A 12,997-nucleotide genomic window follows, 5' to 3' on the forward strand; every position below is an offset into this window, starting at 1 on the left:
GCAGACTCTCTGCTGTCCTGAATGACCACAGAGGGTTGTCTTTCTCCTTACAGGAATGTGTGTGTGGGAAAGAGCCAGGGGCTGCAAACACTCCTCCCTCCCCAGTCTTGGAGAGTCCTTGCTACACTAAATTGACACGTTAGCTCATACTTGTCCTTTACTTAATGATTTATTAAGCTTCCAGCAACTTCTAACCTCCTTCCGCGGCAGCTCATTGTCTCGTTCTTTGCCAAGGCCTTCTGATATATGCAGCTCAGTCTACTTGGTTACTGTGAATCTGGTCTCTTTCACAGACCCCAAAGGAGTTTTGATCTACTTTTTAGGTTATCTAGTCTTTGTCAGTGTTGGGATGGAGTGGCATTCTCCCAACTTTGCTGCGTCTGAATGGAAGTAGAATTTGAAGTAAAGGGAAGTAAAGTACAAGATCCTCAGGCTCAGCCTGTGAGATGGGAATGTTCTTAGAATGGAATGCTGCTGTTACAAGAAGTACAGACCGTGACAAGTCGAAGAGAACAAGGTTCACAAAGCTGACAGAGTGCCATCACTGTAGATGGAAGGGGGATCCCTGTGTTGTCAGGACCATGCCCAGATCTTCACAGCTGACGTAGCCCACAGTCCTCCCCTTCTCAGGAGTGACTTTGCCATACTTCCAATTCATTCGCTGTCACCAGTCATGTGCCTTGTTAGTCCTTCCCGTCCCCAAGTGCACCAACGGGAGGCTCTTCAGGCCTCAGGCCTCAGTGTCCTGCCTCGCTGTGTGCCGCCTTCTTGGACCATTAGATTCTCCATCTTGCTGGCACAATTCCTGCTTTGAAATGAGGTTGAGACCTGTTGTTTATAGACGGTCTTTCTTTCTCACAGGGCACTTCAGAATACTCTGGCCCAGCAGGGTTATAATAGAAATTTTTGTGGAGTCTGTGTCGGAGTCCTGGCCGTGTCCCTTTTTGATTCACAACTTACCAAGTCATTGATGTACTATTTGCTCTCCTCATACACAAACTGGGAAAGCGTTCAGCACAGTTCGTTGTAAAGTAAGCTTGTCAAGGAAATAGGATATGAGAAACGCCTAACACTGAAGTAACCTTCAGTAAGTCTTTAACTGCACTTCAGTTACTACCTGGAAAGGTTTTTCAAAACTAGGTTTTAACTCTCTTTTCATATAGTAAAACTGCTCTGCATGTTTGAGGCACTGCCATTATAATTCTATGCTATGGCATTTTTATCCTACAAATAGATTTTATGCCTAACATCCAGTGTTTGCTGTAGATTTTGGGTCAGCAAAACAATATTTCTGGATTTTGGTTGCCTCAACTCCAAAATGGTGCAGTATCAAAAGTTACACTTAATTTTAGGGGCTGGAGAGATCGCCCAGTGGTTTAGAACACTTGCTGCTCTTGCAGAGGACCTGGGTCTGTTCCCAGCACTAGACAGTACTAGGAACTGTATAGCACTGTAACTCTAGTTCTAGGGTATCAGAAGTCTTCATCTGACCTCCTCAGGCACCAGGCGACAGGGGATGCACATACATGCAGGCCAAACACTCATACACATACAAATGAATCTTTTAAAAAGAGTAGGCTATGTTAAAAGCAAACAAAGAAACAAACAATGTAGTAAGCCAGGCAAGGCAGCACACACCTGTAACCCCAGCCCTGTGAAGGCAGAGAGGGGCCTGTGGTGTCAAGGCCAGTCTGAGCTTCATAGTGCCTCCGTCTCAGAAATGTTACATGTTATCAGAATCTTAACTCTGTGAAGGCCAGATAAGTTGTTTTCTGTTTCATCTGCTTATATCCATCCTGTCCCTCCAAATTCTCCCCATCCCCCCTTAAAGATTTCAGTTCAAGCTGCATTTAGCCTTATTAGCATTGTTTGCCATCTAGCGATCGCAAGGGTAACTGCAAGCTTACCAGGCTCCTTGGTTTGGGCCATTTTACAGTCTGGGATGCTTTCCAGAAGGCGTTGCAGAGAAGGTAGCGCTTAGCATGCTGTTACAGCTAGACTAAATGTGCTTCTTGAATTCTCTTCAAACATTCAGGCCTGTGGTCTTGTGACTTAGTGTTTCTCTGTGAGATTGGATATGTTTTCTTCCATTTCCGGTCTTCATCCATCTTCTTTATTTCATTCTCCCTATAGGGTCAGCTTAGAAGAGAACCACTAACAGTTTTCATTCCATACTGATACTTTCTTCTTCAGGATTTTAACATTTTCCCCCAGTCATAGCAAGTAGCCCTCATACGAATGCTGACTCTGTGAATTTTCATATACACTAAATGTGTACTTTATATTTTCACAGAATCATAATTGTATTTTACAATTATATGTGTTCAAAATGCAGTAGTTTGATTAAGATTTGTGATGTTCAGTTCTGAGTCTCATTTTTATTTGTTTCTAAGCAATAGAAGCTTTGACTGCTTTATATTCTTTTCAAAAAATTGTTTTCTATTTTTAACTATGTGTATGTGTGCATCTCTGTGTGTGTGGGTATGTGAAGGAGGCTGTAAGCGTCAGTTGCCTCTAGAATTACTGGTAGTTCTGAGCCACCCAGCATGGGTACTGGGAACTGAACTCTGATCCTCTGTAAGAACAATGCATGCTCCTAACCACTAAGCCATCCAGCCCCTATTTTATATCCCAAAGGGATGCCTTTCCTGTGGTACTTGGATCCTAGGGGAGATGCAAATTGTCCACTTATATGTATGTAACTTTGAAATGACTAGTGTTGTATTTGCAGTAAGTATATTTCTTGTTTGCAGTAGGTATATTCCTCATGTAGGGAAAACATTTTTTTCACTTATTGTATATGTGCTATGGAAGCAGTAAAATGCCTAAGTTGGTTCTTACTGTATGTTTAGGGAATGAAGAAATGCTAAGAACGAAAAACAAAAGCAGATGTATCTACTGCCTCAACTTGAAGAGCCAGTGCACAGTACCAACTTCTCATAATATTTGAATAGTTAAAAATATCTGAGTCAATGGCTTTCTGTTGCTTTACATATCTGGGACTGTGAATCTGGCGTTGGTTCTTTCCTGCCTCCCTTGCCCATGTTCTCATCTCCCGCATTTCCTGTCAAAGCTGTTGGGCCTCTAGGTAACCCCATGAGTTCCATGCATCCCGCTGTCTTTTTAGTGTGTGTGTGCCCCCTAGTGAGCAAAAGGGTAACTGCAGGTTCCAATGGCCCCGGAAAGCAGCGTGAGTACCAAAGCAAGTCTTAGGACAGCAGACCAGAAGTTACCATGCACTTTCTCACCTTTGCCCTGATTGTCCCAACTGAGGGGCTTGGGGTGTGTGTGTGTGTGTGTGTGTGTGTGTGTGTGTGTGTGTGTGTACCGCTTTTTGTCAGCTGCTTAACACCTGTGACCTCTTGGAGCCCAGGGGAAAGGTTCCTTTTGGCTCTCAGATTAGGTCAGTTCTTATTAAGTGCTTTCGTGGCATTGATAGCTTAGTAGAAGCTAGTTTGAGTCACACCTTTTATGCTTATCAGTGTGATTATTAGATTTGGTTTAGTTTCTGTTTACTAGACTGACGTCCCCAAGGACACAGAGCCCTGTTCTTGCTCAGTGTTATGCCCCAGCTTGTAGCCTAATTGCTGACACAGAAAGGTATTTCTTTAATCTTCATCGAGGGAGTGAATGGGCATTATGCCCTTCATGAACAGTGAAGAGCCTGGTGTCAGCCAGTTAAATACTCAGCAGAACTGCGCTGGGTGGTTTTAGGTCAGCCTGACACACACTACGCTCACCTGAGGAGGGAACTTCAGTTAAGAGAATGCCTCCATAAGATCAGGCTGCAGGCAAGCCTGTAAAGCAGTTAGTAATTAGTGCTAATCGGGGCCCAACCCATGGTGGGTGGTGCCATCCCTGGGCTGGTGGTCCTGGTTGCTATTAAGACAGCAGGCTGAGCAAGCCATGAGGAACGAGCCAGTAAGCAGCACTCCTTCATGGCCTTTGCATCAGCTCCTGCTTCCTGGTTCCTGTCCTGCTTGAGTTCCTGTCCTGACTTCCTTCAGTGATGGACAGAAATATGGAAGTGTAAGCCAAATAAACCCTTTCCTCCCAAGTTGCTTTGGTCATGGTGTTTCATCACAGCAATAGTAACCCTAACTAAGACAAGAACCTACCTGCTATATATACACAGATGTTCATTTGTTCAGGAGATATCCACTGCATATTCCAAAGGATAAGCCTATATTAAAGAATAAAATCATGGCTTATTTTATTGAGCTAATTAAGTGTTCTAGTTTGATTTCAGTTGCTGTGATAAACCAAAAGCAACTTGAGGAGCCGAGGGTTTATTTCCACTTACAGGTAACAGTCTATCATGGGGGAAGCCAAGGACAGCAGTAGACAACCGGAAGCACAGGAGGGCTGACAGTGAGGGCCAGTGATAGCTGCAGTGTCTTCATTGGACATAGGTCAACAGCCACAAAGAGGAAAATGGTTATTAATTAGTTTGATGTGTTGCTAAAATTCATTATGAATAACTTTTGTAAAGTGCACTCGTTAATAACATCCCTATGGAAACTGATAGAGGCCTGTCTAGGCAGGAAATGTGAAATATACTCAGATTTTCTTTTGAAGCTCGTGTCATTACTCGAGTGTTACACAGATTATATGAGGAGTGAAATACTTGAGAGCTATGATCCCTGCAGGCAGCTCCGGGATTAGAGCATCTTCGTGTAACCAGGATCTGCTGTGCAGTAGACCACGTCACTTCCTTTGTTGTTGCTGTTCCTGTTTTGGATGATGTGTGTGACTTGGACAAACTAGCAAGCATCTCTGGATGTACTTTCAGGTTTATTGTTACACATTTCCATATCACAAGTCACAGGTGCTTATTCTGTGTGTGCTGCCTTTTCGGAGCCTTGGCACCAAGAGTGAGCAGGTGGGCTCAGTTCAGAGGACCCAAGACTGACTTATTCTGTAGTGCACCAAATGGAGATTGCTGTGCGCTGGGGATTAAACATGAAGACAGGAAGTTCCTTCTTTAGGGTGTGTGGCTGAGGCTTCCAGATTCAAAGTTACCGTTCACCACCCAGAAGGATGGTGCATGGTTTTGAGCACCATGACACCAAGTTTCAGCGAATCCAAAGTTATTTTCTGAGGTCATGTCAGAAAAGACATGAGCCAGCTTCAAAGGGTCAAAGGGCAGATGGTTTAAAAATTGTAAAGCTTACATTTGAAACATTTCAGACATGTGTAATAATAAAAAGAACATTTTAGAAGTTCTCAGATAATCCTTCTTATAGCTTCAGCATTGATGAGCTCAAGGCTAGTCACCCTGTACCAGATTATTTTCAAGGAAAAACCCAACACTGTATCTTTTAACCTGTAACTATCTTAAGATATGTGTCTTGAAGATAAGGACTTTTTAAGTCAAAATTCAAAGATGGGATATTTTGAACACCAGTAATGACTGTGGTGGGTTAAAATGTACCAAGTATGTTCAAGCCATGACAATATTAAAAATAACCTTATGTTGTCATCCCTTTAGAGACCTCTGGGGCAGTGGCTCATTACTCTGGAAATAAAGGAGCAGATCAGCAACTTACTCTGCTTTTTGTTGTTGTTGTTGTTGTTGTTGTTTTGTTTTGGTCTACATTGTATGTTGGTATAGTGCTAAATAATAAAATTCTTTATAAAGTGCCAACAAATAGAAAAAGAATACTCCATAAAATAATAATTACACAACCCCTAGTGAGAAATGGGCCTGGCAGTGGTTAGGATAGGTGAATGGACCTCAAGTGAAAACTTGGGGAGGGACTTTGAAATGAGTGGACAAGCCAGCCACACCCAAAGCCATGTCTTAGAGTTATCAGAATTGAACATCACATGCCTACCAGTATACACTATAAGAATGTACATAACCACCATGGCTTATGCTTGCCAGAAACAAATATCAGTTAGCCAGAAATGGAATGTAAGCCGCCACGTCACTGCCAGTTTCCAGGAGATGAGATGGAATAACACGTTCTAAGGCATAGTTGGCCCAAAGTAAAGCGGGGGCAGAGAGTCCTCCACGAGACTAGAGACATGTCAACCACAATCAGAACTGACTTTTGTGATTCTGACCCATGAAATAGGGACTGTGGATATGGCCTGTATGATGGAAAAGATTGAGGAATAATTGTTAACTTGTAGACGTCACAATTGTTAGGTTGTGTTAAAAAGAAATCTTCAAGCTGAAACGGTGGTTCAGCAGGTAAAAGCACTTCGTGCTTTCATGGAGGATCCAGGTTCGGATCCCCAAAACTTCATGGTGGCTCACAACAGTCCATAACTCCAGGTCCCAGGGATCTGACACCCTCTTCTGACATCTGCAGGCACCAGGCATGCAATGGTGCATATACATACAGACAAGCACTCATACACATAAGAGAAACTAAATCATGAAAAACGAATATTTGTTAAAAACACATGGCTAGGGCTGGCAAGACAGCTCAGCAGGTAAAGGCTGCCAAGCCTGGTGGTCTGAGTTCAATTCCGAGAACCTACTTGGTAGAAGGACAGAACCAGCTCCCACAAGGTGTCCTCAGATTTCCACATGTTTACTGTGCCATGCACGTACATACAAACAAATTAACCAATCAACATAAACATTTCATATTTTAGAACATCTAATAAATACATAATACAGTATCTTCAGGTGCAAATGGTAAGCTTTACTGTGAAGATCTTGCTCTTCAGAGTGGGTTCCTCAACTCAGCACTGATGTCACCTAAGTACTTATTACAAATGCAGAATTCGGTCCCAGGCACTCCAGAACCACTGCAGAGCCAGAGCCTACATTCGTGTGGCATTATAATCCACCTGGAGTTTTATATAAACATTTAGAACTGAAAGCACTCTCTAAAACACGTAGGAATTGTGGGGGATGTGGTACGGTAATAAAATTGACAACTCTTGTTAGTTCTTAAAATTATGTGATAGCTACATTGTGGATGTATGACTGATACTGAGTCAGACATGCTGGCATCAGAAACTGTGACTGTCCATGTGTGTATCTAGAAGTGTTGAGTTTTTTCTTTCTTTTAATATTACTTTACCTCTATTTCTCCTTGTTCTAGTTAGTCGGGCTAGTGGATGACATTCAAGAGTTTGGGAAGCATATTTCTTTTATAAATATTTCTTATAAAATCACACTGTCCTTTTGAAATTATTAAGGAGACATATATTAAAACAGTAACTCAATTTATTGTCACTTTCGTTCTCCAGGCAAACTTGAGAAGACCTCATAAGAGCCTCGATGCTACCCTGGATGATGATGACGATGACACTGAGCGAGCGAGCAAGTGAGTCCAGCACGGGGTTGTTCTGTCTAGTGCTGTGGCTCACTGGCAGGAGTTTTGGGGACTACTAAAATTAGGGTTTTGCTCCCTCACAGTGTTCATCAACAAAGCGAAATGGGGCTCCTTGCAGCGCTATGCAGAGTGGGGGTTGGGAGAGGGCCAGGCGAGATAGACTTGAAATGTCTTGTTCTTGGGAAGCAGAGGTGTCCTCAGTAGTGTCCAAGGAGTGGAAATGGTGACCCAGGTGAGCACAAGTTGTCACCCCACACTGAGAGGAGCAGGTGACATGGCGACAGTGGTAACAGTCTTTTTGAAGGAAACTGAGCTGAGGGAGGGCCTAAGGTGAAGGTCCCATCCCAGGAGAGAAATGTGGAACTGTGTTACTTAATACAAAATAGGGAAATTATATAAACTTCAGTGTTTAGCAATTTTAGAATATATAGTAATAAAATGGACATTCTCCACATGAAATAAATCTGTCTATATAAGAGAGTATTTATTTTTCTCCAAGATATAAGAAAAGGAGAACCATATAAAATATGAAAAGTAACCTTGGAATGTTGCAAACTTTCTCGGTGTTCAATCTAATGTTTCTAGTAAATTCCCAAATGCCATAGAATGAGACTGATGAGAAGTCTGGCTTCAGTGAGTCATGACTTTGTATTGATTTGCTCCTAATGCATGTACCCAAGTTTTTTCAGTATTTGAAATAGATACATGCATAGCTGTAGAGAGTTTGTGTGTGAGTCCAGCTCCCACCTTTTGAAGGGTTCTTAGATGGAGGAGAGAGGGATAAGAAAATATCAGAGAGACCTAGATGACGAGAAGAAAGACAGAAACAGGATAGCTTCAGGAGGGCCTGGATCAATACCCAACAGCCTGGAAGTTTATCCAAAAGGGCTTTTTGTAATATGCCAAGGGGAGAGGCAAAAGACCTCCCCTTTGCAAGATCAAAGCAAATGGTATAGTCAAGTGTAGACCCTTCCAAACACCTGCTAACCACGCCCGTGGTCCATCCCCTCACGCAGCCCTGCTGGGTAAAGCAAGCTCAGATTCTCTGACCCTGAGTCAGTTCTCACTAGATAGCCTCTGTGGGCTCCCACAAGGTTGGCCATGGACTAATTATAAATTTTTGTTTCTGTTCTTTGTCCCTCCCTGTCCTCAGACCTCTCTTCCCCTCCCCTCCTCCTTTTTCTTTTCTTCCTTTCCTCTTTTTCTCTTTCCTTCCTCATTTTCTCCTTTCTTTCCCATTTGTCTTTCCTCTACTTCCCCTTTGTCCTTCCCCCACCTCTCCCCTCTCCCCTTTCTTTTCCCATCTTCCTCTGTCGTCTTCCTGCCTCAGCCTGCAGAGTGCTGGGCTTGAGCGCTTCTGACATTGTTGTTCTGAGTTGAAACACTGAATGAAGTCAGCCCCCGCTGTGTGGGTAAATGCTGCTGCTGCACCTTGTGTCTCCCTCCAGGGTGTCTTCTGAAGATGGCGAAGAAACATCTGCGTATTTCTACGAAAGTGACGACTCGGTCGAAGCACCAGTGAAGGCCCCTTACTCAGGGGAGATGGACTTGCTGGGAGAGATCCTGGACACGCTGAGCACACACAGCTCCGACCAAGGCAAGCTGGCAGCTGCGAAGAGCCTGGATTTCTTCAGATCCATGGATGACATTGATTACAAACCTACGGTTAGTTGAGTTTAACTTACAGAGTTCTGTGAAAATACTTGCCCTTGCTGGGGTCGCCTGATCTTAGTTTATAGAAGCATTTAACCTCTCGGTAGGAAGGTACACAAATTTCAAACTATGGTAAAAATGTCATCCTTATGAGTTACTTCTGCTACTAAAATTGCCCCAGTGTTCACCGCCCCTATTCACCGACTGTTGTAGTGGCTGCTGCTAGCTGAAGCCCTTTTCCAGCCATATTCCCTTCTCTGTACTCATCCTTGTGAAGAATTTTTTATGTGAAATATCCCTACTTTAAAAAAAAATTCCAGAGATTTCAAGAAAAACTGTAATGAATATGTCTGTTAAAATCTTTTTTTCTATTTTCTTGCCTCAAAAGTGAACAGTTTTAAATGTAATGAGTTAAGTGCTTTTAAAAACCGTGAGGTAGAAGTACATGAGTGGACCCCATCTGACTGCAGAGAACCCAAAGGTTTGTGTTAATTGTGTGCACAGCTTGAATGTGACAGGTGACAGTTTAAACACATAGAAACCAGAGTTTCTCATGTCCTTACCCACTCCCCTCCATGCCTGCTCATGGAACTGGCAAGAATTGTCAGATTTCAACCAGTGCGCCCCCTCTGGACAGTGCTCACCTTTCTGGCTGAAACATAGGAGAAATCAAGTTACTGAAAAACCACTGTAATTTATTAACAGTATTCTGAAGTTGTTATTTCCCTTTGCAGAACAAGTCCAACACTCCCAGTGAGAATAACCTGGCCCTACTGTGTGCTTCTGGTGATCAAGGAGAGTGGAATCTCGGGCAGGACGACAGTGCCCTCCATGGCAAGCATCTCCCTCCATCCCCCAGGAAGAGAGTGTCCTCTAGTGGGTTGACAGACTCTCTGTTTATCCTGAAAGAGGAGAACAGTGAAAAACCCCCCTGTGCTGACAGGATGAGTGGCCCCACTGTGGGGGACAAGCCAGTTTCTACTTCAGGATTGGGTTTCCAGCCAGCTTCCCTCGAGGCTGCTTCTCAGATAGGTGAAGGAGAAGCAGAGGTGGAGGAGACACGAAGCCGGGCTTCAGAGCATCTGCTGGTACCCAGCCTCAGCAGCCGCCAGTCTACTTTTGTTCCCTGGGAGAAGGCAGGGAAAGAGCATAAGGAGCCTTCAGAAGATGGTGGACTGCTCCAAGAAGTAGTGTCGTTGTGCCACATGTCATGTGACTTCCAACAAGGTTCCAACATTTCAGAAGAAAAGAGAAGTGAAAACCAAACTTAAGTAAAGGGTCAGTCGCTTGCCTCTTGGCTTCTCCAGAGACATGTGGAATCAATTCCCTGTGATGCATTCAGTAAACAGAATCACGCATAGGAATGAAAACTCTTACTACTGTTTAATGTTTTCCTTTGGAATGTTTCCCCATCTGTTCATCTCATGGAGCTGTGCTATCCATTGATTTTCTGGCATAAAATGAATTCTACTGTGCTGTTAAATCAGGTACTAATTTGTATATAGGCTGAAAGTGTGTTTGGAACATAAGCTCTCCCAGTATTTGGTGCTTAATGCCGTTCATTTTATTTAAACTAAGTGTGCATATGTAACTCCTACATAGAACCAGTAGTTACTGTACTAATCTGGTCGAGCATGAACTGATGTCAAACCTGATATAAAAAAAAAAAGAAAGAAAAAAAAAGAAATAGCCTGAAACTGATGAAACAGTTAACCCACTAATTGCCTTAATCTTCCAGTTATGTTAAACATACAGATCATGTGCGATGCTACGTGCAAATCTTGAAAGAGGAGTTATCTTGTCTTTCAGAGCAATAATGCCTTTTTCTATCACAGAATTAAGCTCATCATTTTTTCAAGTTTAAATGCTCTGTAGTGGAACTAATTTGCTTTCATAAAGACACTGCAGCCATGTTTTCCAAACAGTATAAATGTGTATATTGACCTTTCACTCAGTGAAATCCATGAAGTGCTGAAATACAATGTGAAGTTAAAAGCTTCTGTTTACAAAGAAGCCACTCAGACAATGTTTGGTCTCTGTACGCCATGGTGACTGGGGTCCACCTCGAGAAAGCCAGATGCCCTGCAGAGTCCAGAGAAGCAACTGTCCTGTTCTTCTCGTAACTGATTCGCCATGAAGATGCTCATAGCCTTACCTTGTGTTTGCTTTTTTAAAATAATTGACTTTGTGTTTTAAATGTTCTAGATTTATAGAAAAATGCAAAGATGGTACTAAGTTCCCATCTCCCTGGGCCCTGTTTCTGCTGTTGTTAGTGTCTTCTGTTAGTGTGCTGCATTTGCCAGTGTTGATATTGGACATGGTGTTCAGAGCTCTGGCTTGTCCTTCATGTCCCCTTTCTGCCCCGTTGTCCCCTCAGAGTCCTAGATTACATTCTGTTATCATGTCTGCTGGGTTCCTCTGCCCCTTGGCACTTCACTTTCTTGGCTTTGATGACCTTGGAAGTTTCAGGAATATTGGTCAGATGTATTGCCCCCTGGCCAGCTCCTGGAATTTGTCTGCTATTTTTCTCATTGTTACACTGGGATTGTACATTTGAAGGAGAAGATCGTAGAAGTAAAGCGCCATTTTCACAGTGTCTTAAAGTGTGTGGGGGCAAGCACATTCCACTTAGTGTTGACTTTGGACACCTGCTGGGTTTCTCCACTGTAAGCTCTTTCCTCCACACCTTCTGTTCTGTTGCAAGCAGACAGACAGGCAGGCAGGCAGGAGGAGGAAGGGAGGGAGGGAGGGAGGGAGGGAGGAAGGAAGGAAGGAAGGAAGGAAGGAAGGAAGGAAGGAAGGAAGGAAGGGCAGGCACATGAGAATTATTTTGGGCAGTGGAGTATCAGAATAAATCCTTTGTAATTCGTTATGGAACCTGCCTCCCTCACAGTTCCTGTTCAGCTTTTGAGCACATCTGAAAACATACGCAGATCACTCATGGCAGACTGGTGGTGTGGGGTGGTTTATTTGTTCCCTCCCGGCCTCTGTTTTATACAACGTGGTGACTGCTTTTCAAAAACTGTCTTTTTTAGAAAGAAAAAAAAATGGTTTCAAGACCACTTAACCTCAACAAGGCCATACTCTAAAGTGTTTACTTAAAGAATATAATTTCACCTAAAATTTTAGGAGACTTGTTTAACATAGTGCTTAAAATATTTATGCAGGTAATTTTTTTAAGACTGCATTCCAAAATATAAATAGGTAGTTTTACTTGAGGTAACTATTCACTCATTTGTAGTGGAAGATGGAACTTGTCCTTATAAGGATGGGCTCTTCATAGAAAGGTATGTGTAATCCTCAGTTTTTTATACAATAATATGATTCAAGGTTGTCAGATTTTGCCTGTATATGTCCTTCATTAATCCCGGTTTACTGAAATAATTGAGGAAAGCTGCATATCAGAAGAGCTGTTCTTAATGGGAAGAGGAGAATTTCCATGGTGATTCCGCTCCTGGGCAGTCATTCCTACATAATTCCTAAACAGAATGCAGAGCCTGCAATATGAATTTTGAAGTGAGATCACTTTTTTCACTTCAGAATTTATTGTCTAAGGAGTGACAGCATCCTGAGTGAAGCATAGAGAGCTGGCTTCCAGTCCATGTCCTTGTCAAACCCGTGGCCACAGATTCCTAATTCTCTACCACGAGTCACCTTGTGAGATGCTCCACTGTAGCACTAGGCTACTTGAAAACATTTGGCCATCACAAATACTGTCTTAGGACACTTTAAAGTGATCTGTGCCTTACTGTATCAAGCAAAACAATGACTTTATGTAAAAAAGAAAAACCAAAATTGTACACATTATTGTGAGAACTGTCCAGAAACCTGGAAGCAAGTGTTGGTGCTTCACACCACTAAAACCTTGAGTGTTCTAAATCAGCTTGTAAACACAGCTTCCCGGTGTTGTGGTGGGTACATTAAGAAGTAAGGGACAATGGACTGAGTTCTGAACTTTTTAAAAAAGTGGTATTTTTGCTTTACCCCAAACCAAACCAAACAGGTCTAAGTTCTCTGCTGTTCAAAGTCAACTTTTCTGCTTGCTC

General features: G+C 42.8%; 1 protein-coding gene across 4 annotated transcripts in view; it reads left to right on the forward strand.

The window, feature by feature from the left end:
• The window catches only part of Dennd1b (DENN domain containing 1B), a 221,059-nt gene extending 209,368 nt beyond the window's left edge, over positions 1-11,691 (forward strand). For all 4 annotated transcript variants that reach the window (XM_052737096.1, XM_052737092.1, XM_052737095.1 and 1 more), the window contains 3 exons: positions 7,213-7,289; positions 8,747-8,963; positions 9,686-11,691. In XM_052737096.1, the coding sequence (XP_052593056.1) occupies positions 7,213-7,289; positions 8,747-8,963; positions 9,686-10,222 (831 nt within the window). In that variant the 3' untranslated portion in view covers positions 10,223-11,691. The remainder of the gene's footprint in view (positions 1-7,212; positions 7,290-8,746; positions 8,964-9,685) is intronic.
• Positions 11,692-12,997: the final 1,306 nt, after the last annotated feature.

The sequence above is a fragment of the Peromyscus californicus genome, unplaced genomic scaffold (assembly GCF_007827085.1).
Source record: "Peromyscus californicus insignis strain IS unplaced genomic scaffold, ASM782708v3 Scaffold_14__1_contigs__length_90479793_seg_2, whole genome shotgun sequence".
NCBI lineage: Eukaryota > Metazoa > Chordata > Mammalia > Rodentia > Cricetidae > Peromyscus > Peromyscus californicus.